Below are 25,076 nucleotides of genomic sequence, written 5' to 3' on the forward strand. Positions count from 1 at the left end.
TTAATAAACCCAACTTTTGATTTCTCAAATCCCTAAAAGAATATTTTGATGAAAATTAATTTTGCCACAATCTATTATCTTTATGGAATTTCTATCAGCAAAGATACAGAAGGTAACTAGAAACTATTGCACTGAACTAAAAGTAGGCTATTTCATTTTATTCCTAAATCCTAACGTATGTGAACTGACAGTTATTATCTATAGACTGCAATAGATCACTGAAAACAATTATCACAAAAGGCCTTTCTGGAACAAATAAAACTATATGTAATATAAGAATGAACCCAAACCAGTGATAAATACCAAGCGATGAAACTAGGTTATATCTGGGAAGGTTTTCCGATATGAAACTTTCGAACAAAGGGAAAGTTGAATTATCTTAGAAAACAGTCCACGAATCGATTTTGGAACCACTCAGCGAATGGTGCTGCTACAAAAGTTAAAGTAACACTTCACAAAACAGAAAGGAAAAACACAAGCATCCGAAGTTGATGTGAACGCATATATAACGACAAACAAGCTGGTTTTCTGCTATTTTTAAAAATATTTCTTTTGTCATGTTTTCTGTTTTTCTTTTAAAAAATATTTCTTTTGTAAACTGCAAATATAAGAGCAAAATCATTTTCACAAAACTACGCGTTATTTTCCTTAACGCCATCTGTACTCTCATTGCAGTTCTATACAAACATATTCAAATATTCACTTCTAAATGCGAAAACTTTTGAGATAGTATCTATTGAGGAGAGTTTATTATTAAAATGGAATCAACAGTAGTATTCACTGTTATTTAGCCAAATAAGTTTTGGATCGGAAACGTCTGTGCTTACTTGTTTTCATATTTGAATACTCAACGGGAAGAGGGGAGGAAGCAAGAAATATTATAACATTTACGGAGATGGATTCATTTATATTGAGCTAAATTTGAATGTCACCTACGAAATATCACGTTTGCACTATCGGTTGTGTTCGATCCGCAAGACACATCCACATCTACCAACTACTGCTCGGCATCGGAGTTTCCATTGCACGAAACTGCGTTGCAGCTGGACCACGGATATTACATCCCACTTCTTGTTACAGGCTTTCCACAGGCCGGATACGGTGCGGAATCGACAATGGGATAGACCCCGCTTAAGAAGTTGGAAAGCACAAAATAGTATATTAAGGAGCTCTTGACAGGGATGCCTGAGGAGAGAACTGCCGCAATTCCAGATTCCTATTGCACATGATGATAGAATTCCATCGATATTGTCACTGTGTAGCTGGATACCTTGTATTGGTACAGTTCAACCTGGTTTACATCTTGTCCGTACAAAACTGGGATTTCATGCTGGTATATTTCAGTCAGGACATAAGTCTGGTAGTATGCAACATTGACACTGACATTTCGCTCCACCTTTCGGAGATGAAGTTTGCCTCTTACGTGAAACCGGACACAATCATAAACCCTTTTAGGAAACCCACTGCGCACTGGGGAAGAACATGCTTCGGCCCTTGGCGTCAATAGGTCTCTATGTAATGGCACGAACTTTACCACAGTCTGTGAGGTAAATCCAAGCCTCATCAAGGGTAACAGCAAACTTCCCTCGATCACTCGTGAGCTGACGTTCATACAAAGTCTGCAGTTTCTTTTTCGCTCAGCCACAAGGCATGATTTTAGGACGTGCACACTGCTCTTGCGAATGATCGTGTAAATCCCAGTGAATGGCGCAGTTAATTGTAGTCTGCGATGGGCAGCATTTGAGGCCATCGCATGTTGTGTAGGGAATTTTCGGAGGTCGCCATACGTCGAACAATATGCAATAGTGCCGGGGTCCTTTTACGGAAAGCATGTTTCTGGCTGCTCGGTCGGGGTGATGGGCCTAGGACTCTGTGTAGCATATTTTCGTATGATACGATTTACAGTGGTACGATCTACACGAAAATTATGCACTTTACACACTTCTACGATGCGCAACACCACGAACTTAGCGTCGGAAAGGATCATAACGAATCCCTTCCAGAATCTGTTCAGATTAAGCTCGACCACAGTGTTCTACTGCATGACTAACGAGATACGTGTTGCTTGCCTCGTGGCAATCTCACGGGGATGGGTTGCGCATGCGCGGTACAGTTGCACATTGACTTAGGCTCAATATAAATGAAAAAAATGAAATGAAATCTTTGAGTTTTACGTCCCACGATTATGCCGGTTAGGCTAAAGGAGACGGTGATGATGAGTGATGAATGAAAATGGTGGAATGAAGAAAGTGGGAGGAAACGGGAGAACCCCGAGAAAACCCACGCACACGGTGTTTGTCCACCACAAAGTCCACTTGGCGGGGGCTGGATCGAACCCGGGACCCCAAGCACCAGAGGTGAACGCTCTACCACTGAGCCACCGCGGCCCCTCAATATAAATGAATCAACAGATAAATTTATACACAGTGGGATACATGCTGTCTCAAAAATAAATAAATAAATGAAGCTGAAGAGGAAAACCAAAACTTACGAAATGGAGGCAAAATGAGATCAGAAGAATATTCAAAGTAAAAAAAAAGAATAAGGACAGTTTCAATGATTTAATATGAAAATCGGCATAATTTAATTTCGAAACTAGTAATACTTGTGTAAAGTGTCAAAACTAGTCTGCCATTATTTTGAGATACGACGAGGGGGGATTGAATGGACAAGTGTTTGGACGGAGCAACCCAAAGATATTTATCAATTCTGTGGAAAGAACTGGAGCTGGAAACGTCAGGTGTCTGGGTTAGCAACGTTCAGGCGGCGACCGCAGTGACGGACTTAGTTGAGGTGTTTTAGGGCAAACTCCATACACCATGAGAAGCAATAGAATGGAGTTTGCAGTGAGCTGAACAGACGGTGATAGTGTAAAATGGGTGACTTCTCTGATTTCCAAAGAGGTCATATTGTTGGCACTTGGGTATGATGTAATCGTGACGAATGTGGCAAGTGTATTGGGTGTATCGCGCGGGACAGTGTAGAAGGTGATGATGGCATACAAAATTCACAGCAAAACCACATCGGCGAAGGGGAATAGTGGTCGGAAGAAAGCCCTCAGTAATAGGTCCCGCCGAGCATTAAACGAATTCTCACTCAGAAAACATCGTGTGACTGTGGTGCAAGTGATGGAGAACTCAAGCAGCACCCCCACAGCCTGTATCGGCAATCACAATCCACCGTGAGTTACATGACGGGGACGGGTTGCACGGACGAAACCTCAGATAAGGGACCATAACATTTAGCAAGACGCCAATAATGCCGCGAACATGTAACATGGGCGGCTGAGGATTTAAAACGCGTGATGTGACGAGTCATTACAACCTCATTTTAAACCGCGTTTATGTCAGGCGGACGTCCAAAGAACCGTATGATATGCAGTGCCTCCGCCCAACCGTCAAAAATGGCAGCGGCTCTGTAATTCCAAGGGTCGCAATATCCTTGTTTTCAGTGGATTCTCTGCTGACATTTACCAGTCATGTCACTGCCCGTGATTACGTCACCATTTTAGAGAACCATGTGCATCCTATGAATCAGATGTTTTTGGACAATTACGACATTTTCCAACGCAACACGAATAACTAAAAGTCAAATTTCGAGTAGCGTTGATGCAAACCGCTCCGAAATAAGGTCCCACGTGTTATGGTATAGGATGTCAATGGATTCCGTCCTCGATCTCATCTAATACAGATTAACGGAACGTTGACCAGCTAATGCACATCGCTGAAGTCTAAAAAGCCTGTTTGGTTTCACTACTACAGTTCGTAAATGGCAGTTTGCAACACAATGCAACACAACAACACAACGTCCAACAATTTCTTGATGTACACCATATTCCACTGCTTCCTTGGCCCGCATGTTTATCTGATCTCTTACCCTACATAACATGGCTAGTTCATGATGATACAAATGATTCATACATACATCAAACCCCTTCCTCCGTGGCTACAGAATACCATGGTAGATCCACGGATATTTATCTCTGTATATTATAATAGACTCAGACGCGCATCCAGAAGTTTTTGTTGCGGGGGTCCAATACTACAAGCCACTACGTCTATGTATTATTGAACAGGTATTATTTTGTACCCGATAAGTAATTGTAAAATACTTTTATCTATATTTTCACGAAAAATGATAAAACTAGATTATTTTTTTAATAACAGAAAAAGTACAGATGAAGTGTAAAATTAAATGTTTATGCTACATCAGTAATTTCCCTGTTAAACAAGTATAGTTTTATTAAGCAAGTGTACAAATTATGTTGAGTTAGGAAGTTATGGGAGGGGAGTCGGGACTCGGTAGAAGGCTGATTAAGAAAGAAAATTGCAGTGTATGGTCTCACCATAGTGATGTAAAAACCAAAATTTAAAAAAAAAAAAAAAAAAAGAGAGAGAGAGAGAGCGGGGGTTAAATTGTAATCCCAACGGTTACAAAAAGGTTCCACAAATTTAGATTGCTCACAATTTAGGTAGTAATTGTATGCTGTATTATAATAAATTTAAGTAGCTTTAAATTTCAGTATAGCTCAATATAGAAATACTGTATTCTGTGTTCGAATTACTGAGAGAATGAGAGGGGAAAATTCGCTCTGTAAAGAAATAAAAAGATCCCTTAGAAATTGTTTATATGGGTATGTATCGCAAAATTCTTGTGTGATCATTTTCTTCTCAAGAGTACAACACTTACTATAGAAGTCACTTAATTCGCTTATTCACTAGCTATAGTAGAAGTAAAAGTAACACAATAAGAAAATCGAACATAATTATTATCAAATACTAAAAATATAGACTAACTAATAATAACGACTTATGTACTTCTTGGGGGGAAATTTGAAATTGTTATCTGTCGCACAATCCTGCAGTCACTAGCACTTGATCGAAATTTGGTTGTGATTGCTGAATCCTTTGCGAAGATTTATTTTCAGTTTGCAGAAAGTATTTTCTGCGCTTGTATAATGATTCCCATCCATTACGAAGAGGTTATTAAAACATTGGGAGTGAACGAAGACTGTCCGTGTTCGTATCTGACATGTGAAAGTGTCTGTAAAAGGGAGGGTTCTTGTTGGGACAAAAACAGTTTGTCCGTATTACGGAGGTCTCCACTACTGAGAGGTCATGGAGGTTTCACTGTATTGCAAATAATTTTAAGATATACATAAAAATACACTCATTAAAATTCTATACAATCATTAAGACAATAACAGAACAATATTTGAAACTACGAACTGTTCTACATATACAACTCTACATTTATTTACAAATTTTACAGAAGTATGTAGAAATACAACTACAGTATGCATTGAAAAAGAATAGTGAACATGAACAAAGATCATTTACTTTAAAGAAAGGCTAAACATAACTTACCTCGCATTCCAAAACAATGAAACGTTTCTTCTTTACAAAAAGACGTTCTACTTAATCATGGCATCTCTACACTATCAAGTCTCACTTAAAGCAATTTACTCTGGTCCAAGAAGCGTGAGGAGCACATTCGCACAAGGTCAAGCCAAAGTCACATAATAATCAATCATACATGCAACGATACGTGTACACTACGTACATCACATTAAGCTATGCTTCTGAGAAAGAATGCGCCTGTATTTCTTTCTACGTACACATCATACCAAGTCTAGTGCTTTTTGGATTTATTTTTGCTACAGGTGCATATACATTAATATAATGTGCACTACATGTATAAAACATTAAGATCTACTCTGTAAACAAGATGCAAAATTACATGAATAAATTACAAAAAAAAAAAAAAGTAATATGGTATAACTAACTGTAGTAGAACCTGAAGAAGTACATCCAATACTTTCAAATTAAGTTTGGCTATATGGTTGCGCTATGAATTGACTTGAATTTTATTGTTATTTTTTTTAATCATAGTTATTGGTAGGCGATTAAAGAACTAGCTTCTCAGACTATTTATTTGCTTATTTATTCAATTTTGTAACATTCTAATCAAAATCCATAGATAACATTCACGATAAACAGCTTATTAGATTTCTTAATTATGATTTTCTAATACAGTACTTTTGAAATGAAAGTGAAATTTGTAGTTTTATGACTGGTTATGCCACACAGGCTAGAGAAGATTGGTGTTTAATGAAAGTGAATGAGTATGAAAGAACGGATGGAAGAAACGATAACCCAGAGAAAACTCACGGACACGATGTTGTCCACCACAAACTTATATGGACTGCGATAGAACCAGAAATCCCTGGCATCAGAGGTGAGCACCCTCCTATTTATACTGCAATTGATACTACTTGTCCTTTCTGACAGTTCGTTGTGCGCACGTGATGCTCAATACTGTGTTGCCAGCTTTTGCGTCAGGTATTGAGACACGAAATTATTTGCTGCAAGTAAATCTCAGTTTTATAAAATTAAGTGACACAAAAGAAAACTAAAAATAATGCTCTCAATAACCAGCAGGTCCACTACTCAAGTTGAAATTCGATTAAAACAGTGTGCATTTGTTTATATTCAAATTGGCAAAGTGCGGAAAGGGTGGAAAGTTTACCATTGCAGAGCAAGAGAAATAAGACACTATAATTGGCTGAACGTGCTGTTGCCATAGAAACAGTTCTTCTTGCCTGATTGTTGTGACCACATACAGGAAGGATAAAACAAAGGAAAGCAACTGTCAGAAGGGACAAGTTGTATCAAATGGACTGTAGCCACCTTGTCCCCCAGCAGTGCTCTTGAGAGCTTTATAATTCTTGTTTTTGACTGCTACTAGTCCGCGTCACCCGAATTGGCGTGTGGCATCAGCCAATAAGCTCGCAATGCCCTGTTACTAGATTCCTCTCTAAAAGTTTAGTAACAGGGCACTGCGAGCTTATTGGCTGATGCCACACGCCAATTCAGGTGACGCAGACTATAATTCCTTAATTATTAAGTACTAGATTTTTATGTTCCTTTTAAATGTTAACTTGTCTTTGTTTTCCATTATTTTGATAACTGTAGAAAAAAACTGTGAGCTTCAAGCGACTTAACAATTACTACGATTAATTATGTATTTTATTGAGAACTAGGAGAAGTGCCGTTCTTCACACCGAAACAAGGTGAAATATATATAAAACTGGATATAGAATATTGGAATCAAAGTATCCGAGAATGTGAAACACACGTTCAGTCAATTTTTAATGAAGAGATCGTGTACCGAATTTTATACCACCAATATAAGCGAATCCTCACACTAGGCACTTCCTAAATAAAAGAAAAAAAAACAAAAGAAACTTCAGTATTATAAAAAAAAACTTCCTCATTTCCCCTTTTAAGAGCAAAATTTTCGAAAACGATGAACACATATTCCTTTATTTTTAACCAAGTGTTTATATATCGAATTTTACACCTCCAACTTAAGCGAATTATCACATTCGTCACTTTCTCAATGAAGAAAGGGAAATTTGGATATTATATAAATTATCCCCTTTCCCCTCTTTGTATTAGAATTTCTGAGAATGTTGAAGCATGTTTAACCTTACTTTTAATTACGAGCATACCATAATTCACACTTACAACTCACGCGAATTTTCACATGTGACACTTTCTGAATAAAGACAGGGAAATTTGAGTACTACAGAAATGTCCTCCTCAGGAGCCGAATAATTGATAACGCGGAAGTATGTATTCCCTTATTTTTTAAAAAAAGAGTTTATATGCTGAGTTTCATCTCTCCAACCTCAGTATTCGTAATATACTCAATTCTTGGCAGAAGATTTGAATACCCCTTTATCATCCCCTTGGAATAAATGTTTCAAAAATCCTTCCTTATCTCTTGCTTCCTCTATATATATATATATATATATATATATATATATAAAAATCCTAACCATGTTTTTGCCTATAATACGTATTATGGCCTGGGCAAAGATGAATGAATCACTAACTCTTCTACGTAATAGTATAAATTATCTGGCACCAAGTCCAGCAAACTTTTGTTAGCTTCTTCAGGTTCTTCAACAGTTACAATGATTTTATCAATATTTTACTAATAATAAATGAAAGCTGCATACCCATGCTTTAACATATGTTGCTGCTGAGGTCTCATGTACAGGTTAAATAGAGATTTCGTTGCTAGTCTAGAAAGAAAACACAAAAAAATAGTGTGTCTATGTTTGCGTGATAGAAAAATATTCACACAGTAATTCATCAAAGAGTGAAAAATTCCCAAGCCAAAAGAAAAAAAAAATCACATTCACCATTCCATGATAAAAACAAAACATGCCATGCTAAAATACATTCAAACAAGACATCAATAACACATGACTATTCATCAAATACAAAAGAGAATGTTTTTATACGTGTAATGTATATAAAACATTTACAACCACCTGTGACTGAACACCTGCATTCAATGAAAAGAATCACTTTGGAGAGATGGTTTCCAAACCAAGTATGTGCTTTATATTACAGTGAACATTTAAATTGCTATTATGTTAACACATGTATTGCACATGTATTGTCACAATTATGGAGCTCAGTTTATTTTCTAAGACAGGAAGAACTAAATATCCATATAGTTATGTTTGCCAAATAATAATTAAATCATTCTCCAAATGTTGTTTATTTATTTTTATTTATTGTACTAGTTCTTTAAGTTCCCAAGCAGAATTGTTATAAAACAAATACACTTTTGAAACTATAAAATTCAATTTTGATTCAATTTCTTTTGCCCCTTCTATTTGTGATTTTATTGTATTTCTATATAGCGTGTTTATAAAGTTTTCAACTACGTCCAATTTCAGCACTTTATTAAATATCTTATAAGAGCTGAAATTGGCTATAGTTGAAAACTTTACAGCAATTTTAGAGGCATGCTATATAAATAAGAAAAGTACAAATTTATGGGTGAAAAGAAATTGAATCAAAAGTAAATTTACATAATTAGTTTCACAAGTACATTTATTTTTTATAAGGATTTATAAGTATATCGTTTATATATTTATGCTCACGGTTGAATTTTCATTCTAATTATTATATAAGGAAGTGGGAAATTGACCAAATTAATCCGTACTGTTTAACAAATCTCTTCATTAAAAAGAAAAGGACAAATTACCGTTACGAAATTTATATATTAACATTAGGTAGGTTGAAATTAAAAAAATGAAATGAAATCTTTAAGTTTTACGTCCCACGGTTATGCCGGTTAGGCTAAAGGAGACGGTGATGATAGATGAGTGAAATGGTGGAATGAAGAAAGTGGGAGGAAACGGGAGAACCCCGAGAAAACCCACGAGCACGGTGTTTGTCCACCACAAGGTCCACACGGCGCGAGCTGGGATCGAACCAGGGACCCCAAGCACCGGAGGTGAACGCTCTACCACTGAGCCACCGCGCCCCCCAGGTTGAAATGAAGTCTTAAAATATATTTCAGCACGCGAGATATCTATCACACATCTCTCCGCAGAAGATATTTCAGAAGATAAATTACATTACGTAAGGCGCCCAGAACATGTCCCGTGAAAGATTCATTTAAAAAATCAATTTTAATAAATCCCAACTAAATATCTTTTAGTAAATAATTAATACAAAATAATTAAATTTTCATTTACACCATACAAATGAACGACGTTAAAATATTGAATATCTGTGAAATAAATCATGCATATTATCAATGTTAATCCCAATTAAATTTAATTGAGAATCTCTGTCGGGAATATCGAGATCGTACCAGGCCCGTATCCAGGGGGTCTAGGGGGCCGCCTCCCCTAAATTTTTACTGGTCCCCTCTAAAATTTTCACAGTAGTCTTGCAAATGAACTATAATATGGTGATGAACTATAATAATTTTGGATCGTCCCCTCCCCTTACATTTTCGGGCTGTTTACGAGCCTGGATCATACTAGGATTCTCTGTCACTCGTCACCCACCCCAATTAAAGAATACTACGAGCGATTTCAACAGTTAATATCACACGATTTTCTGTTTACTTTCTCTATTACAATGTTCTTGTGGTATTCTTTTAGGGATCTTCACAGCGCTTTCCCACCTTTTCTGAAATTTATTGAATTACTTCAAACATAATGAAGAACGTTAAAAATACAGAAAATAAGGCAAATACGTATTACCTGCAAAATCTTATTAAATAAACTTACAACTGTTACTTTCCTTCTAATATAAGCGAGATTCGTGTATTTGGATGCGCAGATTATTACGTCATAATTATCGAGTAAGTCAAATTTCTACATCATATGCGAGGCCTTGGAGACAATGTAAGTTTATTTAATAGTATTATAGATACTATTTGGCTCAATTTCTAAATTTTTGTTCTTCATTGTCTTTAAAGTTATTCATTACAATTGAAAAAGTGAGTATGGGTGTAGCGAGGACCCTTAACTCCTGTAAATGTCCAATGCATCCAACTATACTCCCCTGGTTGTATTAATATTTGAATGAGTAATCAGCAGCAATAATGAAATCCTAAGTTGTGGCAGCTTTACTTTGTTATTATTAACTGTGCACTAGGAATTCGCCATCTACTCCTAACATATTCAACTACTAGGATATGTTATCTGTTGTCCAGTAATGAACTTAAAATCTTGCAGCTATATTTTAATATAAATTACGGGTAATCGTATATTAAGCTTCTTCGACATACATAAACAAAATGCATGTTCTGTACATGCCTTTTTTTTTTCTCTATAGCATCAGCAAATTTAAAATTCAGAATTCAGAACTAGATTTAATAAATCAGCTAAACAAATTGAATTTTTATGTTTTGCTATTTGGAACTTTATCCTGTATATTGTTACAGATTGTTTTAAACAATTAAATTGGAGAGTTCCCACTTTTACGAAAACAATTGTTCTCAAGTGAGAAGGATTGCGTGCTTCAGTGAAATATATAGATATTTCGGCGGTATTTCACTGCCAGAGAGGCGCCTCTGCCGAACTGGTCTAAATGGAGTAGCACACGAAGAGTGGCTTGGGAGAAGACAGTAGTTTTTCCAGTGGTCCAAGTTGCCGAAAATCTTTGTGATTACTATGGCAACATTTACATTTGTTTCAGGTGTGATCAGAGTGACTTAAATAGTTGCGATCTGTGTTGTGGAAAGCAACCGGAAACTACCATTCAACTTCTAATTTGTCGACAAAAGAAAGAGAAAATTTGTATAACAGTCTTTCACAGGTCAAAATACAGTGCCGGCGTTAAAAATTTTCTCGTTCGAGGACAAGAGCATAACAATGTGGAAAATATAGTTGGAGGGGAAAAGACAATAAAAGCACAAGAATTAAGCTAGAAACATGAAACATGTGTCCATATTAAAGGAAGAAAAATTTGATAAAACAAAATAACGTAGATCTGGTTATTGAAGTTGAATCAGAAAGTAAAGGGGAAAAGAGAAGCGAAAAGTGCATAATTGACAGAGATGTTGCCTCTAATCAAAGTTATTTAATATCTAAAAGAGGTAGTGCAGAAGAATGAATATGAGATAAACATAAAAGATAGAAAGACAAAAACAATAGTGGTTGAACGAAGCAGTCTATATCAAATATAAAAGTAGGAGGGGAGAAAGCAGAACACGAGAAAGTAGTTTTCGATACCTATGTAATATTATTAGTAAAGAAATGAGTGTGAACGTGAAATTAAAGAAAGGACAGGAGTTGCGAACGAAAGAGACATTTATGAAGAAGAGATGTGCAAATTAGAAATATCTCATAAAATGTTTCTCTACGGGGCGGATATATAAACACTACGAAAAAGCCATGAAACACAATTAGAAGCTTTTGAAATGTACAAGTGGAAAAGGGTAGAGAAAATTAACAAAGTCAAACAGGAAACTAATGAGAAAGAAAACAACAATATTAAATGTTAGGAAAAACAATATTAAATGCAATTAACAAGAAGAAAAGACACTAATTGGTACATTGGCTAAGATGATGAAAATATATCCTAAATAACGCGACAGAAGGTATTGTGGAAGGAAAGGCTGTAAGGGTTGAAAAAGACTAAAATTGATAAGACAGTATTAAAAAAAAAAAAAAGTGAAGATCCCTAGGTACAACGTGATGGAAGCTTCTTAGCGGTATGTAAGCTGTCAGTAACAGCAAATACTAATGATGATAATAATGACAATACATACAGTGTTACATGTTTCTTTTGCTCCCTCTGACGAAATGCATAATATATCAATACTGCTTTTACAGATAAAGAAAGATTTTGCGCTAGAAGTTAGCTCAAATGGAACAAATACAAACACCATCACCACATGAAATACACAGAACAGGTTCAATCGAGCTACAACCTAAGAACATTAACAGCACAACAACTAAAGTCTGTTATCGTTCTCACTTTCTATATGTGTAATTAAAAAAAAAAAAATCTTCGGTGTACAAATATAACTTACACATAACTTCTGTAACTGTACTTACCATTGTGTCGAAGTTATTTATTATTTTTCTATATATATATTTTAAAGGAAGACTAAATAAAAGTATAGTACACAAATAGGGTACAGTCTCTATAATGATTCTTTCATGTGTGGAGTGGACAGGACAGGAAATAAAGAAATTTAGATCTAAGTCGGAGGTAGTTTACTTACAAAAATATTTTAACCATACCGAATTTAGTCTACATGAGTATGTAGCAGTTCATCCAGTAGTTGCCTTGCCGAGAACCCAATAAACGGCAAAGTAACTTGACGTTCAGTTCAAACATGGAAAGATATATTAATGGCTGGATGAAGTTGAAACACTGAAGTGCAGATGTAGTGTGAAAACCAACGGGAAACTACAATACTGTTTTTTCCAGTTTGCTACAAAAGAAAATCTAAAAGTATTTACAGTGGCCTTTCGCAGGGCAAAATATTCTCAGGCAAATCTCTCCATTCGGATCTCTCGTAGGAAGATGTTTAAGGAGAGACTATTTAACTAAAGCACATAACGGAGCGACAAATTTATAGAATAATTAAGGGTGAAATATTTTGATAAATAGAACAAGGGACATACGTACTATGCTGCTAAGTGGAAATTTACGAAATTTGAAAGAAAAGACGGACTTAAATAACGGGAAAAATATTTTATAAAAACCACATAGAAGAGGAAGTAATTCAGAATTGTAATGGAGAATTTAGCTGTTGAGGTTAAAGATAAGGAAGGTAGTACAACACGTTTAGGAGAACACAACAATGTGAGAGGGGAATGATTAAATTTTTGTAGACACAACTCATTGGTGTAATACGAATTACTTCTTTCAATGAACTCAAGAGAAGATGCTATACTTGGAAGCAGTGGCGTATTTACGATTTTGTTTCGGGGGTGGCTTTGCTAACTTTCGGGGAGGGCTTTGCCTGAAAATGTGAAAATTCTGCAAGATATTTCATATACTTTACCATAGTAAGATTTTGGGGGGGGGGTAAGCCCAGAATCCCCCCCTAAATACGCCACTGCTTGGGAGTCTTCAACAGGTGAACAGAGGTGTCACTCAAATTATGTCATACAAGAAACATTTCGAAATACTTTAAAGGATGCAAAAGTTTTTAGGGTAGACATTAACTCAGATGAAAATCTGGTAGTGGCCGAAGAGGCTATTCAATTATCAGAAGAAAAAATTAATACTGAAGTCATTTACTGAGAAGTTAAAATATGGATATTATATACAGGGTGTCTCAAAAGTCCCCTGACATAAGATAACTCTTATTATCAGAGTTACAACAAAATGTAAGAGGGGAAATCGTATCCAAATATGTTTTCAATCTAAAGTGAAGGATTTTTTTTTTTAAATCGGACGAGCCGTTTAGACTGTACACTCATTATGCGCCTAATGTTAAATGAAAATGCAACGTTGCCATTTATCTGGACTCACAATATAAGTGAATGAAGTTACTGTTTGAAAGGGGGATTGGCCATCGAAACGTTAGCGTGAAAGACAGTAACTTCATTCACTTATATTCTGGGTCCAGATAAATGGCAACGTTGCATTTTCATTTAACATTGGGTACATAAAGAGTGTACATCCCAAACGGCTCGTCCGATTTATAAGATTCCTTCACTTTAGATTGAAAACATATTTAGAGACGGTTTCCCCTTACATTTTGTTGTAACTGTGATAATAACTGTTACCCTATTGTCAGGGGACTTTTAAGACACCCTGTTTAATGGATTTGCTCGAATATTTGAAGAAATAAAAGAATTTATTTCTTTACAGCAGGATTACGGTAGAATCTAATATGTATCTAGTGGAAGCCCTGTGAGTTCTGAACCCTGATTTAGTGGAAAATTTGTCATCTGTTAGTAATACTGCTCTCAACTATTGAGAAACCCATCAGCGTCATTTATCCTATGTTTCTTCAGATTCACTGAACCTACAGAAGTCCAAAGTCACAGCATTACTGAATTCTTGTTGTAATGTGCATTGATATAGTACAGCTCTTGCATTCATTTTGTCTCTCGCAAAAAAAAAAAAAAAAAAAAAAAAAAAGTCATACAAAGAATTAAAATATAGGAAAGAGGAATATAGTAAGGCGACATTGTCGTAGATGGTAGGAATGCTGTTTTGAGTTTTTTTTTTTTTTCTGTTTTGATTCCATATGCAATACTGAAGTTAGGGCACAATTTACTATTAAAGTGGGACTCTGAATCACAACCTGAGCTTGAACTCGAGGAAGTTGATGGTCGCACAGACCATCATCGTATAAGACATCGGAGGAAACATTTAACTTTGCACAGGAACTAATCTGCAGAACATCTTCATAAGCTTAGGAAACATTATACGATGGGAGAATCAGATTTGGATAAAACTACAAATCGTTTCGGAAATTAATGGTAAACTAATCCAAAACGTTGCACGCTACTGAATTCTATAGATACGATCTTCTTTTCGTCACTGTGTCGTGTTTAAATTTTAGATCCTATAAAATTTAGCTGTAGTGTAAAAAGTGACACGAACAAAATCTGTTTGTTATGTCGTCACGAGAAAGATCTGTTTCTGAACAATGCTGCTGTGTGATGAGAGGTACATTCTTTACGATACTCAGCATTATATGAAACCCATTCCCAAAATCAATACTGCATTATTAGTGGGTTGTGTTCTGTGTTCAGTGTAATGTTTGGGTATAATGAATCACAAACTGATTCCATCTGGCCAGATAACCAATATAATGTGTAACGGTATAATCCGAAACCCATTCATGAAAAATGAAAAACCGTGAAGCCAGTGTTTATGAATTCAGGTGTTATCCTGCTCGAAGATAACGCAAAGCCACATTTTGGTTGCTAAGGTCATCCGTAACACTAGTTGGTTGAGAAACAATTAATACATCTCTATATTCTTCGATATTGCATTGAGGGATTATCATTTGTTCCATTCGTTAGACAGCCATTTCTCAGGGACAACAGTTCTGAACTCTCGATAGGTGGGCCATGCACTGGATGTTTTCTTAGATTTACGTTCACCAGAGTACTACCAACGTGGGACACATAATACGAACTATTCATATATCTCAGCATTTGAGATAGGTATATTGCTGTTGGTAGGGAAAATTTCTGTATTTCTTCGTACCATCAAAATTCAACAGAACTTCTAAAGAAATTATTTTTTACGTCATACAAGATACAAAATATTGGCGGACTACCGGAGTGAATGAAAGTTTCTAAATTCTCAAAATCTGACCTGCCAATAATGGCTGAATCCTTATTACCATGATGATGATGATAGTATAATAATAAACAATTGCCTAAGTTGGCCATCCTTCGCTTTGCAGAAACTAACAAACTTGAACAACTTGCTAACTTTCAAACTAATATCCGTATATAACATACTCATATTCAATGTTCAACAGTCAGTTATATGTATCCAGATAAACCATGTTCCCATCTTAAGATTTAACGTATAATATCAACTGAACAACTTTATCTATTGTGTAAATAATACTTATTATACCTACAAAACTACTATTATTGATGTTTTTATACATTTATAGTGGCATGCACTACCCTCGATCCTAAATACATGTAATAATAATAATAATAATAATAATAATAGTAATAATAATAATAATAATATTAATAATAAAGATGATAAAGATAACATATAATAATACAAATAACACTAAATACAACCATCAGTTTCGATTATTGTCTCTCTCTTTATGAACTTGGGAACACATGCTTACATAACACACTAACATATCACTTTTCCTACATACTACAGAGATGTTCACCACAAACTCGACATTTTTGAAGGTATTATAGGCTCAACATGAGAAAAAGTCAAGTACCCAATACTACTTTAGTTACAAGAGTTGTTTACAACCATGCAAAAAGGATAAAATTTTGGCCAAAATTCCGTGTATATTATACAAAATTTTTATTTGTGAAACTTTCCGGGTAGTAAAAATTATCTCCGCGCAATATTTCATTACAATCACAAGTTAAATAAAATATCCTTGCATTCAGAATGAAGTTATTTTGGATTTTGAAGTTGGAAACTGTTTTTTTTTTTTTAAATTATAATTCATCAATATAATTCATCTGTCAATAAACGGCTTCCTAGACCTAGAATTTGTAGCACGCTCGTGTTTGATGGCCATAATCCTCTGCTTCATTGAACTATACAGCGTTAACTAAGAGACGCAAAGCATATTAGAGACATATAAGCAAATTAGACAATATAAATTATTAAATTTTAGATAATTTTAAACGGGAAGGAATGATAAAACCACAAATCGTTTCGAAAATTAACGGTAAACTACATTCAAAAACGTTGCATGCTACTGGATTCTATAGATAGATCTTCTCTTTGGGCACTGTATTGTGTTTAAATTTTAGATTCTAGAAACACAAGGTGGTTACAATTAAAGTGCCGCTATTCACGGCGGTCCAGCGCGAGCTGTAATCAACGTATTACATTGAAATTTGGTAAATACGCTAATAAGACCATGCGGAAGCGAGTTATGCTGAAAAAATATTATTTCCGCTTTCCGCCACCAGAGAAAAATGTGGCGCTGAACAGGCCGAACACACACGAGCTCACATTTCATACACATGATAGCGTGAGAAGCAGCATGACTATTTATAAGACAGACAGTGTACTGTTAGTAAAATTGGTCTATCAGAATAACAGTGAAGCAACTACAGTGCGGCATTGAGGAAATATCGGCGTCTGAAAGGAATTAGAAGAGAACTTCTCTCAAGAAATGTCGTAAAGAAGATGGTAATGAAATTCGAGACAACGGGAGAGTTACGTGTCGCTCCAGCAAGAGGAGACGGTCCATTCCTACCGAGCTTGTTGACGAGGTTGATAACCACGCAGTATGTGCTCCATATAACACTACCAGTGCCCGAGCGATGTCACGGGAATTGGCCATTTCATGGTCAACAGTGAGGAAAGTTCTTAGGGTTATTTTACACTAGTATCCTTACAGAATTTACACAGTACAGCAACTGAAACCCCAAGATCTGCCGCAATGCCTTGAGTTTCCTTACCCTCACATTGTTCCTAAAGTTGTACCCTTTGCCTCATTTGTTGCAATCACCTGACCTTCACCTTGCTTTCATTACATTTATTTTACATGTTTGACCTCTTCGCCCTAGATAATCGTCTTATTCAAACATTCAGGACAATTTTCACGTGCTAATTACCTATGCAGCGCCATATTTTCTCCTGGTGACGGTAAGTGGAACTAATATTTTTTCCAGCGCAACTCGCTTCCACATGATCTCATTAGCGTATTTGTAAAATTTCAATGTAATACGTCGATTATACCCCACGCTCGACCGCCGTGAATAGCGGCACTTTAATTGTAACCACCCTGTATTTGCCAAGAAGATTTCTTGTGACTCCAATACTAACGAAAGTTCTTTTAGTCCATGTTTATTAAATAATTTGAAATTTCATTTGGTATTTTTGCTGCATATTTTAACTTAATATTCTGCATTATCTGTATATTTTGTCACACTGTTTATATTATAAACCAAAGAGCACAGATGGTCATGGTTAACAGTTATTTGAACGGTTGCAAAGAACTTCATGCAGTTATTATATTTTTTAAATTTAACATCCCACAGTTTCACCTTTTAGCTAAAGGAGACGGATGATTAATGAATGTGAATGATTGTGAAATTAAATTTTCATGCCCTCCTACTGGGAATCAAACCCGGGACCACGTGCACCATAGGGAAACGCTAGCTACTAGACGAGGAGTTTTTTTTTTAAACTTTAGGAAGACCAAAGTGTGGATCTAAAGATTGCGATCTTGACGAACAATTAGTTTTTGGATCAGGGACCATAAAATTTTTGAACTGACCTTAAATCGATTTTTGGTATTTTCTACGGAATAAGCACATTATACTCAGTTAAATGATAGTTTGAGTTTGGTTACACTATGTGTAGTTCTCAAGATATAAGGTATAAACGAAAATTTTTGAATGAAATATATTGGATCTTTCGATCCAATAATACAAATAAAAAGAAACAGATACTAAAGATAATAACATTATCGTTAACGAAAAAAAAATATTAATGAATTTCATGTTTTATCAACATAAACATTCTCAGTCTTCTTACTCTATGTCTTGTACTAAATGCTTTATCGTTTCCGACTATTTATATAGATTTAATATAGATATACGTACTACTTTGTGAAAACCAAGAAAGTGGGTTGATTTAGAATACCTAACAATGTATATGCATTCTAAAACCAGTAAAAAAAAAAAAATCACAATATATGTTAACATTTCCATAAAAATTTGCTGTATCTTATGCTGACATAGTTTAGAAAACGTTATTTTTGAAATTAGGGCAATGTTCTACTATTCTGTATTACAATACTCTTTATCAGAACGTAGAAGAATATGGCGTGATTTGTCTTAATTACGTGATCAGATTCTATCTATTATTCCTTTCGGGTTTCCAGACGCTCTAGCTTACATTTTCGTAATCAAAAATTCATTGTGCAAGAAAAAAGAGATAAAGAAAGAAAGAAACAGCAGAATTTTGTCACGCAACCCCTCGTCTGCCTCGGATTCAAGAAAAAGACACAAAGAGTATACGGTTCCATAATACTAACTTCCTCGTTCAATTGAGATTTTACTTTTTACTTGCGTTCATCATAAACAAACCCTTCTAGATTTTCCTGGCACAAACATGTACAGTAATAATGCATTCTAGGGTCATGAACAATTTTTATTTGTCTTCAAGACGGGGACAAATAGCCTCACTGCGGACGTAACCATTAAACCATCATTATTCATTTATTCATTATCTATCTTCAGTATACAATCGACGAAGCAATGAGTATGTCGGCACCGACTTTGGTGGAATCTCATTCTCCATTCCTAAACTGCACTGCAACCCACACTCCAATAGTGTATATGTGGTTGCATAAGAACGGGAGTTCACAAAACGATTCGTCTGTCAGCTTTTCTTTTCTTCTTCTTTTTTTTTAAATCTCACAGGAAAGTCTGGAAATCCGGTACAAGAATAAATCACTTTCCCGGGCATTCATAGCTTTATATTCATTAAATAATTCAATTGTTTTTAGAGGATTGGAAGCTTTACTGGGTAGACAGAAACAAAATAAGCAATGCTATTTTCTAGAAAATCGTAATTTACAATTTTTCTGTTCGAAGGCGTAACAAGAATTAAAAAAAGAGTACTTGTTACCCATCTATAATAATAATAATAATAATAATAATAATAATAATAATAATAATAATAATAATAATAATAATATATTATTATTATTATTATTATTATTATTATTATTATTATTATTATTATTATTATTATTATATCCTACCTATGTATTACACAGCATGTCAGCACACACACACAGGATGACGGAAAAAAAAACTTCCTCTAAAATTTGTTTTGGCTGAATATTTTGCCTGAAGGCATGTTCCAGTCTATTTCCTCTAACGTAGTTGGATGGAATCATAAGCTAGCAACCAGACATAGGGTGACTAATTTCTTTCCTCTTTAAAAAAAATATATGAAACACTGAACACTATGAGTTTCAGTGGAAGGATGGATTGAGAATTACGAATTATTATGCAGAAATTATGTAATATTTACACCCTTAAAATCATGGATTCGATATTTACATTTTTTTTAATCTTGTCGATGAAAAGTAAAAAAAGCTATGAGACACAGACACAAAATGAACAAATGGTAATCTATTATTGTACTAAACTAAAAATTATGCTTCTTGACGTTACAACCCACAAAGAATATGGCCAGCCAGATGGCTTTAGGAAAATAATACCTAGTCAGCGCATGGGATCGTACTACTATTGTTTCTGGTTTCCTAGGCCGGAGTTCCTAATCCATTAACACCGAAAATACTGTGTTCCCACCAAAAATCGAACCCAGGACCACATGTACGCGCGCTTATAAACAAACTCAACATTAGCATCTTATAGAGCGAGCTTACATTACAATTAATAGAAAAGAAGGAAAACTATTTGAATAAAAGAAATTCATACCAATGATTTGGGAACAAGAATAGTAATTAATCATGCAGTGCTTGCTTCCTCTGAAAAGGATCTGGTAAGAGCCCATTCATTTCACTACAAACGTCCTTTGCGTGAGATAAGCAACAGACATGGCTGCAGCTCTATTTTCTTCAGCCAGCCGTGATAAGATGAATATAACGACCTATTCTCATAAAACTAACGAAAGCGTGTCTTGTTAAAGAGTACAAGCGTTCGTTCACCTTCTAACGTTTAGGATACGAATGAATGACGTTAAAGAAAAGAAGAGGATAATCCTTCAGCATAACTGGAATTTTATGAAATTTTACTCATCGTCCCTTGCACTTTATATATCAGATTATGAAACTTCCATATACAGAACACACAAATCAAACGAAAATCTGATACAACGGGTTTCGCGTAATCTTCATTTTGCCTAACATTTTGTCAGCTGTATTCACAGACAAAAATCACATCCGTTATTCTAGGCGAAATGCAAATCCGCATTTGACCTAATTCTCATCCCACTTAACGATATTATCACGGAAAAAATGCCCTACATAGAAACCAGCATTGAAATTTCAAAACGTAGATCCATTTGTTGCTATCTTCAGTTTAGGAATAAGATATGGTAACTTTAAGATACCACATAGCATGGTCATGACATTTCTCAACTAAAAGTATCATGTTCAAAATTTCTATCACTATATTTTATAATACCTCTTGTGTTCTACAATACTATTCTCCTAATTTTGACATTCCACTTTGAGCTACATTTATTTACTAAATGTATGATCACCTGTAAATTACGTTTTTAGAATTTTATTTATTTATTTATTTTAATTGTGAATTATGATTTACTCTGGCAAGTAGTTAATATGTTTATAGTGGTTACTTTAATGTATGTGATTTCTTGTGTGTTTGAAATAATTTATATAATAGTTATTTGAAATTAAAATGTATATATTTTTGTTAATATACCCTTCACTATGTATATCTGTTATTTATATATAGGTATAGAAATACTGTCAGTCTACTGTGTAAGGGCTATTCAATTCTTGATAAGATCGAATTGTCTCTAAAATGACGGATAAGATTTCTATAATTGAATGACAGCTACTGAAATTTTAGGCGAAATAAGAATTAAGTGAACTGACGAGTAAACTGTGTACGATACACTGTTTTATTATACGAAGCAGATGATCTGTATAAAATATACTGAAATGTTTCTAAGTGAAACAGATAAATGAATTCATCAAACCACGCAATTCAACTGTAAGTTATTATTAGTACATCTGAATAAATATGCAGGCAAAATCGTAATCTGATACATTTTTCAATCACCATAAGCACTGTAGTAATATAATTAAAGACTACACGAAATATCTTAAATTCGAATATTACTGATAATTAAAAAATGCTAACCAGTGGGGTAGTATGGTTCTCTAGTTAGGGGACGGTTATTTTTAAAACATTACTATATTAATGTTTTATTATTATTATTGATATTGTAATAATAATAATAATATTTTGCATTGTTAATAATATTATTAATATTCCGCATTGTTATTACATCATTATTGCATTATTTACATTCTGTTTATTCACAGGAACCGGCGCTTCCATAGTTTCCATGAACGCTATGCCGCTGATGCTATGTCATACGGTTAAAAATGTTTTATGTGCACTTCGTTGAACTTTCGAAAAGTCATTGAGAATTGAAGGAAAACGAGAAAACAGTCTCTGAAGATTCTAAGTATAATCCATCCCTATATTAATTTCTCGTTTTTTTAAAGATGCCATATACCGTAAAGCTTGCTGGAGAAAAAATTTAATTATCTTTCACTTTTCTGTTCGTTTATTAAAATGCCAATCTATTAGAGCAAAGAAATGTAAGCACAAAACAAGCTCAAACTATTCTAACGTGGCTGGCCAGTAATTAGGCAGTGATAATTGACTCATGAAGCAGACAAGTTTAATAAGCAGTTATTTTATGGGAGTTTAATACGCAATTACTTGCCAATTTGAATGTAGTTGGCTTCATTTGCTTGGTTGGAAACATTACTGCAACATTTGAGACAAATCACAACGAATCAGTAACAGATGTACTATCAATACGTACCAGTTAACTTACACACCAGCTTAACCCGATGAATACGTTTAATATTAAAATAGTGATTATATATTACAATAATGACCAATTATTACTTATTTTAATGTCAAAAGTAACCTTGAATTACGCTGATTGGGTCTGATTTATTCAATAAAGTTATCGAAACATAACTGTTAGTAATTTCTTGCAATTTTACAGTAATATTCCGGAAAAGGTTAGTACTTAATGTTCCGGGACCTGAAGTACGCTTCTACTTGCTGCTTTTTATAATGAATTTTGATCATACATAAAACGATTTGGGAAGATAATCTAATATTTAAAACTACTTTGTTTACATATATATTCGCCTTATTATATCATTATTTCTTTCTTCTTTTGTTTCGATCAGACGACATAAATTAATGTATCAATGTATTCACTTCAACTACTGTAACGCTCTCAGTTGCAAAAGTTTGTATCTGTATGGGCAACAGAACTCGAAAAAATTAGGAAAAACATCACTGTGACTGTTTCTAAAAGCGAAGATAAAAACGAATTTTCGCTCTTGAAAAATTGAGCAGAAAATCTATTTAATCTGTTTAAAGCCTGTCTGATTAAAATGTTATTAGATATATTAGCATTAAATATTCACATCTCAAGTTTTGAAACTTCATCATGCAGTTGTCAGGTTTAGGATTTTATGGACTGCCACCTCGACATTATTTTATTTTGAACACCACAAATCTAAGAAGAAAATTTTTCAGTTAATTTGCACCTATCTAAATAGCTATTATGAACACTGACATATTAAAAAAAATCTTATACATTCATCAAAAGATATCTCACTGAGCAATTAATCACTTAATAATTTTATGCATATGTTTTCGCAAGTGTGGTCAATTTAATTGAAAGAATATAATATAAATCTGTTTTTAGGTTAACAAATTATTCTTAGCACTAAATTTGCAAATATAACTGACGTAGCAACGACTCAGATGACTGCCATTTCTTATGTGTTCAACAAAAACTGTCCAATTAGCACGTTTTGCATCCGTAGCCGCTAAACACAGAAAATACTCGAACCGTACTTTTTTTTTTTTTGTATTATCATTGTTCTCAATTTTAAGAGGTTTTAAGCCGCTTTTTTACACAAAGAACGCGTTAACATAAAGTGGTATCAATATCTATCAACAAATAAAAAGTGGAAAGAAGCATAGGTTTTAATATGTATTGCAATAGGAAATTAAAATGCATTTAAATTATGAATAAATTGACTGATTGAACTTCGACTTCAATTTTCAGCATACTACTTTACCAGAAGGGATTTATAATTGCAGTATGTTATAGATGCTGTATGCATATCACGGAAAAAACTCGATTAATGAGCATTTACTATAGATAGAAGTAGAAATCTTAACACTCACAAATTTTGTAATGCATATTAAACTAACACCTATGGTATCCATATACATCCACATGTAGATACATGCATGCAAACAGAGAGAGAATGTGCTTTATCTACGTAAATTAACAAATAAAAAAAATGGCTGCAGTCACTTACCTGTTTGCTATAGAGTTACCGTGGCTCTGAGGCGATGAAGGCGAAACATTGTTGAAGTCTCCAGTGGAACTCCATCTCTTAGCGAGATGCAAATTGGTGGAAGGTGGTCTCGAGGGTGACATCGTATGCCGTGGTGCAGGTGAAACACGATGTGGGGTGTGGGTGGGCGACGGTGAAGGTGCTGGCGACGCACTGTTACTACTATGGCTGTCAGAGTGTAGGGACCCTGTAGACTGATAATGTGCTGATCTCCTACAGAAAAAAAAAATAATAATTTTATTAGACTACATTATACATGCTGAATAATTCTAAATTTCTAAGAATGTGATCAATAAATAGTATACTAACCTTGTCGTCATACAACCACAATAGCTCTCCCACTTTAAAAAAAATAATAATAAAATAAAAATAAATAATAAAAAAATATTACGTCCATGCAACAATTCACCATTCTTTGGGATCCATCGTAGCTAGATGGTTTGCAATCTTCCTTTTAGTGTGGAAACGCGGGCGAACTCTTTGTGGAAGTGTACACGGTCTGAAGACTACGTAAAGCTGTAAGTCGACCCGAGACCTTCCATATTACCTCGTTAAATTTCAAATAACCGATAGTACCCTGCACTGTAGAAGAGAACGAAGGCTCCACTATCACCAATAAATGGAAGCACGTGTCCCCTACTTTGGAGCGACAGCATTCAAAATAATTCAATCAAATTCAAGAGATTAATATTCAAAGTTTCTCCAAAGACAAATATAATCACCTATCAGAGAATAATCCGCGAGTTTTCAATTATTTGGTTCTATTCATTTTTTTTTTTTTTTTAATGATTCAATTTGTTTTTCCATAAAGTCTGGAAATCCGTCATTTGATTTTGACTGAATTGTTGCGAATACTCTCGCTTCCCACAAAATACATTTAAAAAGAGAGGAAAATAGCGGCCTGCCAACTATGGTTATGAGCACCCTTTTAAACTCATCTAAAGTTGAAGGTTTTCAAC

General features: G+C 34.7%; 1 protein-coding gene across 10 annotated transcripts in view; it reads right to left on the reverse strand.

Annotated features, from left to right (window-relative positions):
• Positions 1–25,076, reverse strand: part of LOC145695073 (echinoderm microtubule-associated protein-like 2) — a 438,352-nt gene that overhangs the window by 61,332 nt on the left and 351,944 nt on the right. For 9 of the 10 annotated variants that reach the window (XM_081771921.1, XM_081771922.1, XM_081771927.1 and 6 more), the window contains exons 4-5: positions 24,079–24,330; positions 8,027–8,092 (exon numbers count right to left, since the gene is read on the reverse strand). In XM_081771921.1, the coding sequence (XP_081628047.1) occupies positions 8,027–8,092; positions 24,079–24,330 (318 nt within the window). The remainder of the gene's footprint in view (positions 1–8,026; positions 8,093–24,078; positions 24,331–25,076) is intronic. The other variant, XM_081771928.1, reaches the window with a different exon arrangement.

The sequence above is a fragment of the Thermobia domestica genome, chromosome 9, assembly GCF_964235325.1.
Source record: "Thermobia domestica chromosome 9, izTheDome1.hap1.1, whole genome shotgun sequence".
Taxonomy (NCBI): domain Eukaryota; kingdom Metazoa; phylum Arthropoda; class Insecta; order Zygentoma; family Lepismatidae; genus Thermobia; species Thermobia domestica.